This window comes from Entelurus aequoreus, linkage group LG07 (genome assembly GCF_033978785.1).
Source record: "Entelurus aequoreus isolate RoL-2023_Sb linkage group LG07, RoL_Eaeq_v1.1, whole genome shotgun sequence".
Classification (NCBI taxonomy): domain Eukaryota; kingdom Metazoa; phylum Chordata; class Actinopteri; order Syngnathiformes; family Syngnathidae; genus Entelurus; species Entelurus aequoreus.
This window is the reverse complement of record NC_084737.1, coordinates 7,899,912-7,920,264: the sequence shown is the minus strand read 5'-3', so window position 1 is coordinate 7,920,264 and position 20,353 is coordinate 7,899,912. Positions and strand designations below refer to the sequence as shown.

At 38.9% G+C, this 20,353-nt stretch overlaps 1 protein-coding gene across 1 annotated transcript in view; it reads right to left on the bottom strand.

The window, feature by feature from the left end:
• The window catches only part of csrnp2 (cysteine-serine-rich nuclear protein 2), a 30,481-nt gene extending 10,396 nt beyond the window's left edge, over window positions 1-20,085 (bottom strand). Inside the window, exons 1-3 of the mRNA XM_062052526.1 lie at window positions 19,619-20,085; window positions 5,734-5,904; window positions 2,092-2,354 (exon numbers count right to left, since the gene is read on the bottom strand). Of these exons, the coding sequence (XP_061908510.1) occupies window positions 2,092-2,354; window positions 5,734-5,893 (423 nt within the window). The 5' untranslated portion in view covers window positions 5,894-5,904; window positions 19,619-20,085. The remainder of the gene's footprint in view (window positions 1-2,091; window positions 2,355-5,733; window positions 5,905-19,618) is intronic.
• Between the last annotated feature and the right edge of the window lie 268 nt (window positions 20,086-20,353).

The following is a 20,353-nucleotide window of genomic DNA, read 5'->3' as shown; positions in this document are numbered from 1 at the left end:
ATCTGGCACAAGTGGAAAGCCGGTTCCTGAAAATAATGCCTACATTAAACCGGTCCGTGGTGCAAAAAAGGTTGATATAAAGGATCTACGAGTGACGACGACAGAGTGATTCCGTCAAAAAATCTCCGACCAGAATTCTTTGCTATTGTCACTTAGCGCAGTGTTTTTCAACCACTGTGCCGCGGCCGTGAGATACAGTCTGGTGTGCCGTGGGAGATGATCTAATTTCACCTATTTGGGTTAAAAATATTTTTTGCAAACCAGTAATTATAGTCTGCATATTATGTGTTGTTGTTGAGTGTCGGTGCTGTCTAGAGCTCGGCAGAGTAACCGTGTAATACTCTTCCATATCAGTAGGTGGCAGCCGGTAGCTAATTGCTTTGTAGATGTCGGAAACAGTGGGAGGCAGCGTGCAGGTAAAAAGGTATCTAATGCTTAAACCAAAAATAAGCAAAAGGTGAGTGCCCCTAAGAAAAGGCATTGAAGCTTAGGGAAGGCTATGCAGAACGAAACTAAAACTGAACTGGCTGCAAAGTAAACAAAAACAGAATGCTGGACGACAGCAAAGACTTACTGCGGAGCAAAGACGGCGTCCACAATGTACATCCGAACATGACATGACAATCAACAATGTCCCCACGAAGAAGGATAAAAACAACTGAAATATTCTTGATTGGTAAAACAAAGTAGATGCGGGAAATATCGCTCAAAGGAAGACATGGAACTGCTACAGGAAAATACCAAAAAAAGAGAAAAAGCCACCAAAATAGGAGCGCCAGACAAGAACTAAAACACTACACACAGGAAAACAGCAATAAACTCCAAATAAGTCAGATGGTGATGTGACAGGTCGTGACTCTACACTTACTTTGAGACAAGAGCTATAGTGATGCATGCTTGGTTATGGTTTAAAGCAGGGGTGTCCAAACTTTTTTCACTGAGGGCCGCACACGGGAAAATTAAAGCATGTGGGGGCCATTTTGATATTTTTCATTTTCAAACCATGACAAAATATATGGATTTTTTTATTTATTTATCCTTTAGGGGTCCCGCGGACCATAAAGGGTCTCAGTCATTAAAATGTTAAAAATAAGTGAAATTATTATTTTTTTTTAAATTATTTAACACTTACAGTAAATCTCTGTAATAACTTCAAGTTGATATAAAGTAATACAAATTTTAAAAAAATAAGGTTTTATGGATTTTCTGTCAAAAAAAACTTTGTTTTTTTTATAGTAAAACTGAAATATGCAGTATTTAGTAATTAGAGCCCTAAAAGATCAATAATGCAGGACACCATTGATTTTAATTATTTCATATTTTTGAGTAATCACAGTGAAAAGATAAATAAAATACCACTAAATATATTTGGGATCCAAAAGGTGCCCCACTCATAAAGTGATACATTTTTATTAGTTTTTTCTTTTACTTTCAACACTTAAGTTACGAGATCAACTTCAGATATATCTGTCCATTTTACGTTTGAACTATTATTTTGTTTGTTTTATGCGCTTTTGTCAAAAAAAACTTTGATGTTATTATATGGCAACTACACAATATATGCAATATTTACCACATAAAACATTTTAACGTTAAATATTTGAAATAATTGGAGCCTTGAAAATAATTCATTATAACATGGATTTTTTGTCATTATTATTATTTTTTTGAGCAATGGCAGAAAAAGAAAGATAGACAAAAGAAAAAAAAACAGCCTGTATGGCAGCTTTTGTGTCAACATTGCAACTTTTTCTCGTTAGATTTCACCTCATTCCACTTTTTTCAATGTTCTTTTTTATTTTTGCAATAGCATTTCCAGAATGTGTGGCGGGCCCGTAAACAATTAGCTGCGGGCCGCAAATGGCCCCCGGGCCGCACTTTGGACACCCCTGGTTTAAAGTCATATCCAACAATTGCGACAACAACTTTTTACTGTCAACTGAGTTTCGTTTTTTAATGATTTCTGCTGGTGGTGTGCCTCCGCATTTTTTCAACGCAACGTGCCTTGGCTCAAAAAAGGTTGAAAAACACTGACTTGGCGTTACCTTAGACCGGTCCCCGGTGTACCTAATAAAGTGCCCGGCGGTATACCTTCATCTTGCGCGCGTTGAGCTTCTCCTGGCGCAGGTGCTGGCGTAAGGCGTGGCGATGGCTGCTCTCCTGCTCCCGGGCAAACTCGCCCAGCGTGTAGCGGCGGATGGACGAGTGGCGGTGGTCCATGCCCAGCGAGCTGCCCCCCTGGCTGGGCACGCTGGTGAAGCCTTGCCGCCGGGGGAAGTAGTACACCGTCACCGCGTCGAAACGCACCCGCTTGCCTCCCGGCGACGGCTTGTGTCGCCTGAGGATGGAGGTCGCTGACCGGGGGGAACAAAACAAAGATTGTTACGCAAAACCAAATTTTCTTACCTGAATTTGGGATCTGCATAAATCCTGAAAATTTGAAATCAAACCATGAAGGGATTGCAGAAATATTTATAAAATAATCATGCCTTCCCTCATACTCCCACCAAACAAAGATTTCCTCCTTTCGTGACGTATTTTCCAGGTGTGACATCAGCAAACATTCGCGCAAGTCCGCCATATCTTGGATTATTTTATAAAGAAGTGATCTGCTAAAGGTTTGCATGTACTAAAACACGTGCACACTTGATAGCACACGTAAAACTGATCCACTAAACTTGTGCGCAGAGGATTGAGTCTCTTTAGTGGGCAGAAGTCATGTCTTCATGAATATGCAGAACATATGCTGAGCATTAAAAACAAATTGCAAATAGAAATAATTAGCACACCCAGTGTGATTTTCTGCATCTTTAAGTAGATGTGAAAAGTGGTATTTGCACAGAAATGTCTGTGAGAAAGGGGGTGATCTCATTGCAGCTCCATCCTACATGTGTCACGGCGCGGGCTCGAACCCGCTTTCCTCCGGCAGCTGGGTCTGCCAGCACCTCCGTTGGCAGTGCGCAGAGACACGCCCCTGCTCGCGCTGGCCGCGTCACACTCACATGTTGGCAAGGCTACACACCTGGGACTGATGAGGCCGAGATGTATAAAGACCAGTGGACCCAAGGATCCTGGCCGGAACTTAACCTTCTGTTGATGTCCCGTAAGCTATCATCCTGCTCTATGCCAACCTTGCTTCGCTCTCTGTGTTCCCCACCGTCGTGTTTGTATGGTCTCACGTGTTCCCTTGTCGTCCTTCCTGCAGTCTGCCTTTGTTCCACGTGTCGAGCTGTGCGTCTCGTCATACCTCGTTTCTCCCCCTGCTTCCCCGGACTGCCTCTTGGATCCCGACATCCCGCTTGGACATGGACCTTCTCTGCCTAGCCCCTTTGGATTTGTCCGCTTCCTCACTCATCACTCTGGTAACACTCAGCAATTAATTCCTACACATAGTCTTGCACCATACACCCTTTGGGTTTTGTCACACTCCATTCTCTAGTTGATTTTGTATATTACTGTTTGATTATTTTATATGTATATATATATATACACTCCATTCTCTAGTTGATTTTGTATATTATTGTTTGATTATTTTATATATATATATATATATATATATATATATATATATATATATATATATATATATATATATATATATATATATATATATATATATTTATTTATTTATTTTTTATTTTTTTATTCAGCGCCTCTCCCGATAACCTCCAGGCAGAAATTTTCTCCCAACAAACTCCAGGTATTCAGCCAGAGCTGGAGGCCACGCCCCCTCCAGCTCAATGCGGACCTGAGTGGGGACAGCCTGTTCTCACGTCCGCTTTCCCACAATATAAACAGCTTGCCTGCCCAATGACGTCATAACTGTAGAATGATCGAGGGCAAGTTCTTGGTTTCTTATGTGGGTTTATTGTTAGGCAGTTTCATTAACGTCCTCCCAGCGCGGTAACAACACACAACAACAGCAGTCACGTTTAGTCTACCGTAAAGCAGTTCGTCTGCCGTAAACAGCAATGTTGTGACACTCTTAAACAGGACAATACTGCCATCTACTGGATAGCCTCCAGAACACTGAAATTCAAGTATTTATTTTATTTATATGTATAATAAAATAAATAAATAAATAAATATATATATATATATATATATATATATATATATATATATATATATATGTATCTGTGGGAAAAAATCACAAGACCATTTCATCTCTACAGGCCTGTTTCATGAGGGTTTCCTCAATCATCAGGAGATGATATCGAGCACTATTTTTTTTGGATAATCCAATTAAGACATATATATATATATACATATATATATATATATATATATATATATATATATATATATATATATATATATATATATATATATATAGCTAGAATTCACTGAAAGTCAAGTATTTCATATATGTATATATATATATATATATTCTATATATATATATGAAATACTTGAGTTGGTGAATTCTAGCTTAAATATATTCCCCTCTTAACCACGCCCCCCGCCCCACCCCCGACAACGCCCCCGCCCCCACCTCCCGATATCGGAGGTCTCAAGGTTGGCAAGTATGATATATAGTATTTATATATAATAAATACATAGAGCTTTATTGCCCCCTTGTGGTTCTGTGCCATCACAACTCCCCCAGCAAACATAACAACATGTGCATGTCAACATATATGGACTGTCAAAACCAAAAATGCTAGACATATCGTCTCGTCAGCAATATCGTTTTATAATTTTATAGCTGCGAGATGACTTATGGAGGTTGATGAAATGATTTGTCTTAATTAGAAGTTCCTTACGGGTGAATTCGGTCCTGGAGGACCGACCAAATTCCGTCGGTACTACCGGTTACCAATTCACGTAAAATCAAACAGACACCACCATATTATGATACCTTTAGCAGCACAAAAGCATATGGGTAGCAGACTACCCATAATGTAGTAATTTTCCACGCCAACAAAGCAAACATGTCTGATAGAAAACACTCAAAAGTAAGGCTCCACTTTTCATGATATACTAGCCTGATGCCAATTTACATGATACTGATTAACATTAGCAATTTTACATGGCAATTTTACTTCTCTAAATTCAGTCATGAAAACTACAACTAAGATGCACGCTACAATTAGACAGCTGCTGTGTAAAAAGTGCACTACTTACAGTATGAACACTTTGGAGTAGGGTTGGCCCGATACCAATATTTTGGTACCGGTACCAAAATGTATTTCGATACTTTTCTAAATACAGAAAAATGGCTTTATTTAAAACATTTTTTTAGGGTACATTAAACATATCTTTATTATTGCAATTTAGTCCTTAAATAAAATAGTGAACATACGAGACAACTTTTCTTTTATTAGTAAATAAGCAATCAAAGGCTCCTAATTTAGCTGCTGACGTATGCAGTAACATATTGTGTCATTTATCATTCTATTATTTTGTCAACATTATGAGGGACAAGTGGTAAAAAATAATAATTAATCTACTTGTTCATTTACTGTTTTGCATCTTTAATTAGATGTTTGCACAGAAATGTCTGTGAGAAAGGGGACGATCACATTGCAGCTCCATCCGACATAGAGCTTTACTGCCCCCTTGTGGTTCTGTGCCGTCACAACTCCCCCAGCAAACATAACAACATGTGCGTGTCAAAACTAAAAATGCTCCACATATCGTCTCGTCAGCAATATCGTTTTATAATTTTACAGCTGCGGGATGACTTATGGAGGTTGATGAAATGATTTGTTTTAATTAGAAGTTCCTTACGGGTGAATTCGGTCCTGGAGGAGGCGTTGAGGCTGTCGCAGCTGTCGGCGCTGTCGCTGCTGGAGATGTCATCGTCAGAGTCCTTGGGCGTAGAGAAGGGAGAGACGTTGTCCACCTCTTCGTATCGTCGTTTGAGACTGAGGGACGAGCCTGCCTCCATGGAAACTGCGTCTGGCGGGAGGGGCAGGCAGCATTAGCACACTCAACTAATACACGAAAAACACTCATGACCCTCGCGGATCCACCAAACTATTTTTTTTTTTTTTTTTTTAGCAAATACCAGAATGAAGACCCAGGGCATCGAGCCACTATGACCACACCTGTGGATTAGCCTGCTGGTGGGCCTCAGGACTGCATTGTTGAAATAAAACAACAAAAAAAGGCTAAAGACACAACTTATAATCAGGCTTTTTACTGATCATGTCAAACTCTTGTATTTTTTAAGTATTTTTATTGTGTTATTTATTGCTATTATTACTGCTACTCTTCTCTCAATGTTATGTTTTTATCACCATATTAATGAAATATGTATGTTATTTGACATATATTTGTGTGAAAGCGCCAAAACATTCACACATATGCACGAACAATGGGAGACTGGGCTTTCTGCTACGCCGCTCCCAGTCTGTGGAACGCTCTCCCTGACCACCCGAGGGCACCACAGACTGTGGATGTTTTTAAAAAAGGCTTAAAACCCCTTTTTTTTTTTTTTTAAAAAGCCTTTTTTTAGATATATGTGTGCTAGTTCTAGTTTTTATTTGTATTTATTTTTATTATCTTTTTATTTATCTTTTTTTTAATACACTGTAGCACTTTGAGGTTGTTTGCTCAATGTAAAGGGCTTTTTTACAAATAAAATATATTATTATTATTATTATTATTATTACATATGCTTTTCTACACCAAAATTAATCTATTTTTTATTATAATTCTCTAGATTTTGGCACGCTCTGCCTTCCACATTTTTCATCCGATTCCAACCGTTCCAACTTCAAACTGTTAAGCCAATTCGGGAATCGCGGGTTTCCCTCGACAAATTCCAAAAATTCCCAGATTTCCATTTTTCCCATTCAAAATTAATTGGCCATTTTTCAAACTTACACCATTTCCACATTTTTTCAATCGATTCAAACCATTTCACCTTCAACACATTCCACTCATCCAAGTTAAAAAAAAATTCCAGGAATTTCCAGAGCTCCCGTTTTTTCTGTCGCTTACTCCTCCTACGTTTTTCAACCCACTTCAACCGTTCATTCCTCTTAATCAGGACAAAAAACGAAGTTGTTTTTTGAACTGGAAACATTCCCGGTTTTCCCGAAATTCCACAATACCATTTCTCAATTAAAAATGTTACTACTTCAACATTTCTTGACCGTTTTGAACAATTCCAACACCAACCATATCAGAACATTCATGCTGTTAATCTTCTTTTTTTTTAATATCGCTTTTCCCAAAATTCCAGGAAGTTCCCATTCAAATGAATGGGACATTTTTCCAAGTTGCACAATTCCCACATTTTTCAACCTATTAGGACAAAATAACACATTAAAACTAGATGATGTGTGAGTGCTCCAATGCTGAAGTTGAACTGAAATGCTGACAAAATGTAGCATTGGAGCACTCACACATCATCTAGTTTTAATGTGTTATTTTGTCCTATTTATTGCTATCATTACTACTACTATTCTCTCAATGTTATGTTTTTATCACCTTATTAATGAAATATTTATGTTATTTTACATATATTTTATCCTATATTTCATACTATTTTTTAGATGGCGTTCATTTTAGTTATTCTCCAGTGTGGACGCCTCAAAGGTGGCATTTTTCCTCAAATCCTCAGTGCCATGCCAATGTTTTGTTTTGTTATTGTCAATAGTTCTCTGTGTTTCTTTCTTTATGTGTACGGCACTTGTTTGCCACTTGCCTGTGTATGAAAAGTGTTTATATAGTTTGATTTGACCATTAGCATTGACAAACTGCACACTCCCAAATACTGATTAAATGTAGGAAATCCATTACAAAAATAGTTGTTCCCTTCTAACAAGGTGTTATTTCTCCTAAAAACTGAGATGTATTACTTAAAATAGGCAAAATTGGATTAAATCTGAAATCAATTCAAAAAATAATTTTCTTCCCCCTTTAACGAGATATAGTTTCGTAATATTTTAGCAAAATTTGCATATATGAAGTAACATATACTGAACATTTGATTTAATCGTAGTATATTTTACTGAAGAAAAAAAAACACTGGTCTAAAAAGGTACGTGGTTTTAAACATTTGTATTATAAATGTCTGATTTTTTTTAAACAAAAAAATGAATTTGGAATATTTTTCAATTTCTTCAAGCAAACAATGAGTCAAAAATAACGACAGAGATCATTCAAAAAACGTTTTGCTTGAATTTGAGCAAAACCGAGCACTAGTTCCCTCCAGTAATGAAGGTTTATTATAAAACATACACTTTGTAGTTTGAAAGGAGACTTCTTGTGTTGTGGTTCTCTTACAAAAAGATAAATAAAAAATAAAAAATCCCATTTCCAATTACTTTTAAACCCTTGAAAAGCAGGACGCAGATCTACAAACTGTTGTCATATCTACACTGTTTACCTGATTTCAATGCAAATATCCTTAAATTAAAACAAAGTATGCAATAAAAAAACACTCCCACGTGGCTGAATACCTCAGTTTCAAGCACTGGAATATGTTTATTGTTGCCTTTGGTTGCAATTGGCTTTAAAGGCCTACTAAAAGCCACTACTACCGACCACGCAGTCTGATAGTTTATATATCAATGATGAAATCTTAACATTGCAACACATGCCAATACGGCCGGGTTAACTTATAAAGTGACATTTTAAATTTCCCGCTAAACTTCCGGTTGAAAAAGTCTATGTATGATGACGTATGCGCGGGACGTCAATGGTTGAAACGGAAGTATTCGGACACATTGTATCACAATACAAACAGCTCTGTTTTCATCGCAAAATTCCACAGTATTCTGGACATCTGTGTTGTGAATCTTTTGCAATTTGTTTAATGAACAATGGAGACTGCAAAGAAGAAAGTTGTAGGTGGGATCGGTGTATTAGCGGCGGGCTGCAGCAACACAACCAGGAGGACTTTGAGGATAGCAGACGCGCTATCCGACGCTAGCCGCCGACCGCATCGATGATCGGGTGAAGTCCTTCGTCGCGCCGTCGATCGCTGGAACGCAGGTGAGCACGGGTGTTGATGAGCAGATGAGGGCTGGCGTAGGTGGAGAGCTAATGTTTTTATCATAGCTCTGACGAGGTCCCGTAGCTAAGTTAGCTTCAATGGCGTCGTTAGCAACAGCATTGCTAGGCTTCGACAGGCGGCACAGCATAAACCGTGTGGTTACAGGTCCAGTGTTTGGTTCGGTGTCTCCTGATAGTAGTATTGTTGATCTTCTGTCTAACCTTCCAGTCAGGGGCTTATTTCTTTTGTTTCTATCTGCATTTAAGCACGATGCTATCACGTTAGCTCCGTAGCTAAAGTGCTTCACCGATGTATTGTCGTGGAGATAAAAGTCACTGTGAATGTCCATTTCGCGTTCTCGACTCTCATTTTCAAGAGGATATAGTATCCGAGGTGGTTTAAAATACAAATCCGTGATCCACAATAGAAAAAGGAGAAAGTGTGGAATCCAATGAGCCCTTTTACCTAAGTTACGGTCAGAGCGAAAAAAGATGCGTCCTGCACTGCACTCTAGTCCTTCACTCTCACGTTCCTCATCCACAAATCTTTCATCCTCGCTCAAATTAATGGGGTAATCGTCGCTTTCTCGGTCCGAATCGCTCTCGCTGCTGGTTTAGTTCCGTAGCTAAAGTGCTTCACCGATCTATTGTAGTAGGGATAAAAGTCACTGTGAATGTCCATTTCGCATTCTCGACTCTCATTTTCAAGAGGATATAGTATCCGAGGTGGTTTAAAATACAAATCCGTGATCCACAATACAAAAAGGAGAAAGTGTGGAATCCAATGAGCCCTTTTACCTAAGTTACGGTCAGAGCGAAAAAAGATGCATCCTGCACTGCACTCTAGTCCTTCACTCTCACGTTCCTCATCCACGAATCTTTCATCCTGGCTCAAATTAATGGGGTAATCGTCGCTTTCTCGGTCCGAATCGCTCTCGCTGCTGGTGTAAACAATGGGGAAATGTGAGGAGCCCTTCAACCTGCGACGTCATGCTACTTCCGGTAGAGGCAAGGCTTTTTTTTAATCGGCGAACAAAAGTTGCGAACTTTATCGTCAATGTTCTCTACTAAATCCTTTCAGCAAAAATATGGCAATATCGCGAAATGATCAAGTATGACACATACAATGGATCTGCTATCCCCGTTTAAATAAAAAAAATCATTTCAGTAAGCCTTTAAAGAGGCCCTATTATGCAAAACCAACTTTTCTTACCTATTGGTACTTCTGGTTGTGTATTTGGTTCTGCAAAAGTCCCGAACATGTGAAATCAAACCACGGAGGCATTGCAGGGGATATTTATAAAACAATCTTGCCTTCATTCATGGTCTGTAAACCATCATCTATGCAACATTTTCACCAAAGAACCACCATGACATGTTATGTAGACCACAAGGAAGTGTTTTGCAAAATCCCAATATGACCCCTTTAAGCAAACTGCAGTCACTTGTTCTTTGTTCACATGCCACAAAGACAAATGACTGACTATACGACACTATTCCTTTTTTGGGAACAGACTTCTGGCTGGCTCTAGCAGTAGCCGTGGTGTTGCTATGTGTGCATCTCTGCTCAGGAAACCTGGGGCTCAGGGGAAAGCCACGGAAACTCCTGGGGTCAAAAAGTACGACACAGTAAGTGTAGAAAAAAACCCTGTTATTTTTTAAATTGTTTGCAACCAAAAACTCGATATAAGTTGATATATCCCCCAGTAGGAACGGGTACAGACCGGGTAGCAATTCACGTAAAATTAAACAGACACCACCATATTTTGATACCTTTAACAACTCAAAGGCTTATCTAATGTTGTCATTTATAGAAAACACTCAAAAGTAAGGCTACACTAGCCTGATGCCAATTTACATGCTACTGATTAACATTAGCAATTTTACATGGCGTATTTTACTCCTCTAAATTCGGTAATGAAAACTACAACTAAGACGCACGCTACAATTAAACAGCTGCTGTGTAAAAAGTGCGCTACTTACAGTATGAACACTTTGGAGTGTATTTTACCACAATGTATTTTGAAACTTTTCTAAATACAAAAAATGGCATTAGTGGCTATATTTTAACAAAACGTCTTTGGGTACAAGAAACATATGTTTATTATTGTAATTTAGTCCTTAAATAAAATGTTGAACATACTAGACAACTTGTCTTTTAGTAGTAAGTAAACAAACAAAGACTCCTAATTAGTCTGCTGACGTATGCAGTAACATATAGTGTCATTTATACACCTATTATTTTGTCAACATTATAAAGGACAAACTGTAAAAATTGCTTATTAATCTACTTGTTCATTTACTGTTAATATCTGCTTATTTTCTGTTTCAACATGTTCTATCTACACTTCTGTTAAAATGTAATAATCACTTATTCTTCTCGTCTTTGATACTTTACATTAGTTTTGGATGATACCACACATTTAGGTATCGATCCAATACCAACTAGTTACAGAATCATACATTGGTCATATTCAAAGTCCTCATATGTCCAGGGACGTATTTCCTGAGTTTATAAACATATTATAAATATAAAAAAAGAACGAAAAAAAGATTTTGTGATGCTAAAAAAATATTGATGAAATCATAGTAGTATCAACTAGATACGCTATTGTACTTGGTATCATTACAGTGGATGTCAGGTGTAGATCCACCCGTGCCGTTTGTTTACAATGTGACGCCGGTGAGATACGGCGTGTAGTGAAGCATGTTTAGCCATTCCTCGTCCTCCAGTGATAATGTTACTTGTAAGAAACTTACTTTATTTGTTGCCATGGAGGCGAGGATTAGTGATTTAGACGTAGCTGAAACTATGCCGCATGCGGATGGACATTAGCCGCACAAATGCTGACTCAGCTCTTTAATAAATCACAAGCCATGTGATCAAAGAGTGCTGTAGTCAACCTCCCGAGAGCCACAAGATGGCAGTAGCTCAATTTAGGTCAGGGGTCCTTAACCTTTTTGACCTCAGGGCCCAACTTTTTCACAGCATAGGGGCCCACTCAAATATTAACACTGAATTGACTTTTGATTTGAATTATATTCAGTTTAACAGGACAAACCTTGTTAAATGATATGAAACCATGTGTTCATCACACAAGCCTTCGGTCAGGCTGATTACAAAATAATTACTAATCAAAAGAAACTGACGAAAAAGAAATGTACATACAATTATGTAGTGATAAACTAAATACATTCTAACTAAAATTAATAATAAATAATAATAATAATATATGCTTCTTAAATAAATGGTTAATTTAACTTTGGTCATATTTTTTGCGCTTTACTTTAGCTGCGGACTTCTTGTGTTTGATATTGTCATTACTGCCACACAGTGGTGGAAGAGTGTATTACAACTGCGGCCCATACAGACCTTAGCTGAGAAACAGTTTTTCCGCGGCCCTCTAGGGGACGCTCGCGGATTTGTCGTGCTCTATGGTTAAGAAACACAGACAATAGCAGTTTGACCCCGGAACAGACTCTTATTGTGGGACAACGTGACTTTTGAGGTGTGTCGTGTCATTTTAACGAGGGCATATGAACTAATCACGCAGACATGAATTTATCGCAAAACAAAACCAAAATTTAGCGAGAAACTGTCCAATGACAAATAAGATACGCTAAGCTTACATTTTACTCGGCGCCATGAGCCATTTCGGGTATCAAACCGCACACTGCAAAAACTGAAATCTAAGTAAGATGAAATATCTCAAATAAGGCTGATATTTGCTTATTTTCTGTCTGATAAGATAATTCTTCTCACTAAGCAGATTTTATGTTAGTGTTTTACTTGTTTTGGTCCTAAATGATCTCAGTAAGATATTACAGCTTGTTGCTGAGATGTTATGACCTATATTGAGTAGGGATGTCCCGATCCGATATTTGGATCGGATTGGCCGCCGATATTTGCCAAAAAATGCGTATCGGCAAGGCATGGGAAAATGCCGATCCATATCCAGTTTTAAAAAAAAACCTCCGGTCCGTGTTTTCCAACGCACCGATTTAAATAATACATTCCACTTTTCTGCTGCTCCCTAATTTCTGTTCCGCATTTTCCAGCACACCTTCAACACATCCACAGGTCTGTGGATTCTCACGCAGTTGCTTTTAGCTGCTGGCATTACACGACAGGCTCTTCTCACTCTTTTCTGTGTCTCCCTCTCACAGACAGCAAGCGCACCTTCTTACACACGTCACATACTGTCACGTCATACGTCACATACGTATACGCCCTCCCCGAGCAGAGAGGTAGCAGCATGGCTAACGTTAGCTGTGGTGCTCGCGCAGCCGTGCGAGCAACGTTCCGTCTAAGGTGCGCGCCTGTGCAATTGCGCACTGCTCAAGCGTCCTCTGCGCATAGCAAATCTATGCCACGCACAAAATCAAATAAAAAAATAAGCGCATAAAAATTTTCGACACACGGACACGACAGAGAAAACAGTTTTCGTCATCATTGTTCAAATATTGTAACGTCTGTCGAGACACTTATCTCCATTTGGTGCCACACGCCCACACCATCAAAATGCTGAGGCAAAAATTTCCACATCAACACCGTATGAAAAAAATTTGTGATTTTTTTAGTTGTGATTTCCTTCTCTGCATGAAAGTTTAAAGGTAGCATATATTAATGCAGTATGATGAAGAATGTTTTAATGTAGACATGCAAGCCTTGAAAGAAAATTTTGAAAATCAAGACTACATTTCCTGCAAATGGGTGCGTTTCTACCCTATATTTTAACTTTAGATTTATTCTAATATCAAACTCTTTTGGCTGTCTTTTTGACACTTACATCCGGCGCCCCCCTCCACACCCCGGATTATAAATAATGTAAATAATTCAATGTGATTATCTTGTGTGATGACTGTATTATGATGATAGTATATATCTGTATCATGAATCAATTTAAGTGGACCCCGACTTAAACAAGTTGAAAAACTTATTCGGGGGTTACCGTTTAGTGGTCAATTGTACGGAATATGTACTTCACTGTGCAACCTACTAATAAAAGTCTCAATCAATCAATCAAAACACATAGAAACATCATACTGCTGTGATTATATGCATCAAGTGTTCATTCAAGGCTAAGGCAAAATATCGAGATGTGTATCGCAATATGGCCTTAAAATATCGCAATATTAAAAAAAGGCCATATCGCCCAGCCATAGTTCAATGATGCCATTTCTGTTTGTCATGTATAATTTTGTCTATTTTGTGTTTATCCTTAAATAAACAGGTCAGTTTCTTGTTACCAACCATTGTGTATTATTCAAACTCCCCTAATTCAGCTGGCTAGTTGTTATCAAGAGTACTAAAACCATTTTCAACATGATTCTGACAACTAAGTAGGCTAAATAACTTTAAACTTTAATACATGCTCGGATAGGCCAATATCGGTCAGTATCGGTATCGGATCGGAAGTGCAAAAACAATATCGGATCGGATCGGAAGTGCAAAAACCTGGATCGGGACATCCCTAATATTGAGTAAAACATGCTTGAAACTAGAATATCAAGTGTTGCAAAGCTGTGTCATCAACACTCACAAGTATAAAACTGCGTTTTTAAAGTAATAATTTCTTATTTCAAGCATGAAAAAAAAAATCATGACTTTGACACAATTGTGTCTCATAATTAAAACAGATGACAGCCAAATGGACTTTGCTGTTTTATTTTCAATGAAACAATAGAACATAGGTACTCATATAGTAGTACAGTTGGCACAGTACAGTAAACTGACAGTTAATATTTAAAAATTTAACATGACCATTATTTACTTTTTACAATTTTGTACACTGCTGCTGGAATTTAAATTTTCCTGAGGGAACTCTCCTGAAGGAATCAATAAAGTACTATCCATCTATCTATCTATCTATCTATCTATCTATGTGACATTTATAACTATTTTGAACAGAAATAGTTCATGCACATTCAGATAAATTCTTCAAAATTGCAATAAAAAAAAATTAGGCCGGTGGCCGGGCTGTATATATGCACACTAATTGACTGAAAGAGCACGCACTTGGCGCGATGATGTCATGTTATCCATGGAAAAATGCATTTTTAGACAATAAGATTTGCCTGAGCGACTAGTAGACCCCGAGAGTAACAAGCGGTTGCCTTGTTGTCTTTCCATTAAGAACAATAAACTAATTTTTAGTATAAGTTTGCTGGTTTCAAGAAATGTAATGCAGAGCGAATATCATTATGTCAAGATAATAGCACTAGCATTTACTTCATTTAAGAATATTTTTCAACATATTGAGAAAAAAGGTCTCTTTTTTTTTCTACCAAGAAAAGTGTACTTGTTATTAGAGAGAATATACTTATTTGAAAGTATTTTTGGGTTCACTGAGGTTAGCTAATTCTACTTGTTTTGGAAAGTCTTGACAAGTCAAATTTTCTGGTTCTATTGGCAGATAATTTTGCTTAATTCAAATAATTTACCCCTAATTTTTGTATATTTTTTTCTTGTTTTTGAACACTGACTTTTTGCAGTGCAGTTAAAGAAAGGCTGCAGCCCTCGTGAATTAAGTTGTCATTGTTTTATTAGTATTGAAGCATAACATGATTCATCAAAAATGTCATTTCATTTTTATTTATCTCCTTCATTGATGTGCATCTTTGATAGACAATGATACCACAATTATTCAGTTACACACCAATGCCTGAGAAGGAGCAGGATGAAGAAAAATCTTATATTTTCCTGCCCCCTTCAACATAATACATAGTCTTACTTAATGATATATGAACCAACAATTACATCCAAATATAACGAAAACAAACAAAAAAACACAAGTGCAAAACTTCATGAAGTACAAACCAAACAAAAAAACAAAATAAGTAATATACACCTCACGGGATGATACAAAACAAATACAAAACCAGGCAAAAAATAAATCTATAGAATCTACCTTGTATTGAAGCATTTTTTACCGAATGGGAACACAAAAATGTCCAAGCACTGCACATAAACCTAGCACACTAATGTATTTGTGCAGGGATGTCAAAGTGGTTTTCATTGAGGGCCTCATGGCAGTTATGGCTGCCATCATTGTAACAGTGAATTTGCCTCTGGATTTCATTATTAATTGTATAAATAGTTTCAAGTAGACTTTCCATTTTACAGTAAAAATTTTACATTTACAACATTTTACTGTAAAATATAATATATAACTTATTTTGAGTTTTTTGGTGTTTTCCTGTGTGTAATGTCTTGGTCCTTGTCTCGCGCTCCTATTTTGGTGTTTTTTCCTGTTTTGTTGGTGTTTTCCTGTTGCAGTTTCATGTCTTCCTTAAGCGCTATTCTCCGCACCTGCTTTGTTTTTGCAATCGGGACTATCTAAGTTGTGCGGACGTTATCCTTCTTTGTGGGGACACTGTTGACTGTCATGTCATGTACGGATGTACTTTGTGGACGCTGTCTGCTCCGCACGCCGTAAGTCTTTGCTGTCGTCCAGCATTTTGTGTTTTGTTTACTTTGCAGCCAGTTCACTTTTACTTTCGTTTTGCATAGCCATCCCTAAGCTCCTTTTGTTTATATTTGGTTTAAGCGTTAGATACTGAAGTGTATTAATTAACTCATATTATGTTCTACATATGGTGAACGCTCACATTCGTCTTGGAGAAAGCAAACCTTTAAGTGTGAGTACACAGTGGTATTTCAGTTTGAGCACATGTTACAATAAGGCCCCCTTACTTTGATATTCACAGGTGAATAGGGGGCCCTAATTAGTACTTTGGAATGCAAAAGTGATAGTTAAAGTACCAATGATTGTCACACACACACACTACGGTAATTGTGGTGAAATTTGTCCTCTGCATTTGACCCATCCCCTTGTTCACCCTCTGGGAGGTGAGGGGGGCAGTGAGCAGCAGCGGTGGCCGCGCCCAGGAATCATTTTTGGTGATTTAACCCCCAATTCCAACTGTTGATGCTGAGTGCCAGGCAGGGAGGTAATGGGTCCGGCCGGGGTTTGAACTCACGACCTACCGATCTCAGGGCGGACACTCTTAACCACAAGGCCACTGAGCAGATATGATAGTCATATCCTTGTCTAGTTCAAACACCAACCTTTTAAGTTATGACTTAAAAGCCGTTGTTTTCAAGACACAAACATCTCCTTTCATGGTCAGGTGGTGCAGTTTAGACTTTAGCGCACACCCAGGCTGACAAAGAAGGAATATATAAACTGATGGTTTGGTTTCTCCAGGGCAGGAATCCTCTATTTTTGACTAAGATTCCTCCGGATACTGCAGACCAATTTAAATGACGCTCGCTTGTGATAAAGGGTTAGGGTTAGGGTTACCCTTCTGTCCGGAAGAGGATGACAAGACCAAAAGTACACGTCAATACCTTTTTTTTACCTGCACCGTGCCCCTCTCCACGAAGGAGAGGGGCACAGATTAGGTGACCACAGATGGTGCGCTAGCTGTTCAAAGTCGGGACCCGGGATGGACCACTCATCTGTGCATCAGTTGATGACGTCTCTGCGCTGCTGACTTGTCTCCACCCAAGACGATCTCCGGCTGGCCCCACTATGGACTGGACTCTCACACTATTATGTTAGATCCACTATGGACTGGACTCTCACACTATTATGTTAGATCCACTATGGACTGGACTCTCACTATTATGTTAGATCCACTATGGACTGGACCCTCACTATTATGTTAGATCCACTATGGACTGGACTCTCACACTATTATGTTAGATCCACTATGGACTGGACTCACACTATTATGTTAGATCCACTATGGACTGGACTCTCACTGCTATGTTAGATCCACTATGGACTGGACTCTCACTATTATGTTAGATCCACTATGGACTGGACCCTCACTATTATGTTAGATCCACTATGGACTGGACTCTCACACTATTATGTTAGATCCACTATGGACTGGACTCTCACTATTATGTTAGATCCACTATGGACTGGACTCTCACTATTATGTTAGATCCACTATGGACTGGACTCACACTATTATGTGTAGATCCACTATGGACTGGACTCTCACACTATTATGTTAGATCCATTATGGACCGGACTCTCACTATTATGTTAGATCCACTATGGACTGGACTCTCACACTATTATGTTAGATCCACTATGGACTGGACTCTCACACTATTATGTTAGATCCACTATGGACTGGACTCTCACACTATTAACTAGATTCACTATGGACTGGACTCTCACTATTATGTTAGATCCACTATGGACCGGACTCTCACACTATTATGTTAGATCCACTATGGACTGGACTCTCACACTATTATGTTAGATCCACTATGGACTGGACTCCCACACTATTAACTAGATCCGCTATGGACTGGACTCTCACACTATTATGTTAGATCCACTATGGACTGGACTCTCACACTATTATGTTAGATCCACTATGGACTGGACTCTCACACTATTATGTTAGATCCACTATGGACTGGACTCTCACACTATGTTAGATCCACTATGGACTGGACTCTCACACTATTATGTTAGATCCACTATGGACTGGACTCTCACACTATTATGTTAGAGCCACTATGGACTGGACTCTCACACTATTATGTTAGATCCACTATGGACTGGACTCTCACACTATTATATTAGATCCACTATGGACTGGACTCCCACATTATTATGTTAGATCCACTATGGACTGGACTCTCACACTATTATATTAGATCCACTATGGACTGGACTCTCACACTATTATGTTAGATCCACTATGGACTGGACTCTCACACTATTATGTTAGATCCACTATGGACTGGACTCTCACACTATTATGTTAGATCCACTATGGACTGGACTCCCGCTATCATGTTAGATCCAATATGGACTGGACTCTCACACTATTATGTTAGATCCAATATGGACTGGACTCTCACACTATTATGTTAGATCCACTATGGACTGGACTCTCACACTATTATATTAGATCCACTATGGACTGGACTCTCACACTATTATGTTAGATCCACTATGGACTGGACTCTCACACTATTATATTAGATCCACTATGGACTGGACTCTCACACTATTATGTTAGATCCACTATGGACTGGACTCTCACACTATTATGTTAGATCCAATATGGACTGGACTCTCACTATTATGTTAGATCCACTATGGACTGGACTCTCACACTATTATGTTAGATCCACTATGGACTGGACTCTCACACTATTAACTAGATCCACTATGGACTGGACTCTCACTATTATGTTAGATCCACTATGGACTGGACTCTCACTATTATGTTAGATCCACTATGGACTGGACTCTCACACTATTAGATCCACTCCACTGGACTTTCACACTATTAACTAGATCCACTCCACGTCCATTGCACCGGTCGCCCCACATCTGCGGTCCCCTCCAAGGTTTCTCATTGTCATCCCATTGGGTTGAGTTTTTCCTTGCCCTGATGTCGTTGTGGCTTGTGCAGCCCTTTGAGACACTGGTGATTTAGGGCTATATAAATAATTGTTGATTGATTAAACCCAATTAGGTGAATGACATAATTTCCCACGACACACCAGACTGTATTGGTTGAAAAACACTGCATAAGGGACAAGCGGTAGGAAATGGATGGATGTTTAATATGCACATAGATGGGGGTTATTACACACACATGACAAAGAGGCGTGTAGTCTTACCTGGGCCACAAACAGGCAGTTTCTTCTTTCTCCAAAATTCATGGATTACTTCATCACTTGAATGGAAAAAAAAATGTCCTTGTTGAGTTTAAAGAGCCGCTGGCCGTGGCAGCTCCATAGTCATTGTTCCTCCAGAGGGCCACCACTCCTCTTTGTCGTGTGTCCAGAGGGCTTTAAACGGTTTATTTCAGCGGCATGGTGACAAAGTGGAGGAAGAAAAGTATCTCTCAGTGGGGGGATTTAAAAAAATGAAGAAAAGCGCCGACATCTTTTGTCGTCGTCGCTCGCCCACCTCGGTTAGCTTCTTCGTCTTTCACCTTTTTTAACTTCTCGGCGGCTGTCGAGAATGTCGTCGTCTTTATTTGATTTTTTTTGGTGACGGCGAGGGGGGGAAAGGGGGGCGAGAAGACGAAGATTTTGTAAGCCGGTCTCGCCCCGGCCGGCCCCGGTAGTGAGAATGTAACAATGGCGGCAGGCGAGCTGGCGACCGGCGGACGCGTATATATAGTGCACTGTGACGTCACAGGCGGGTGGGCGGATCGAAGCAAACGTCGAGAGTGTCGATATCACATACACATACCGTACATATATATTCACTGTACAAACATACATATACACATACCGTACATATATATTCACTGTACAAACACACATATACACATACCGTACATATATATTCACTGTACAAACACACATATACACATATCGTACATATATATATATATATATATATTC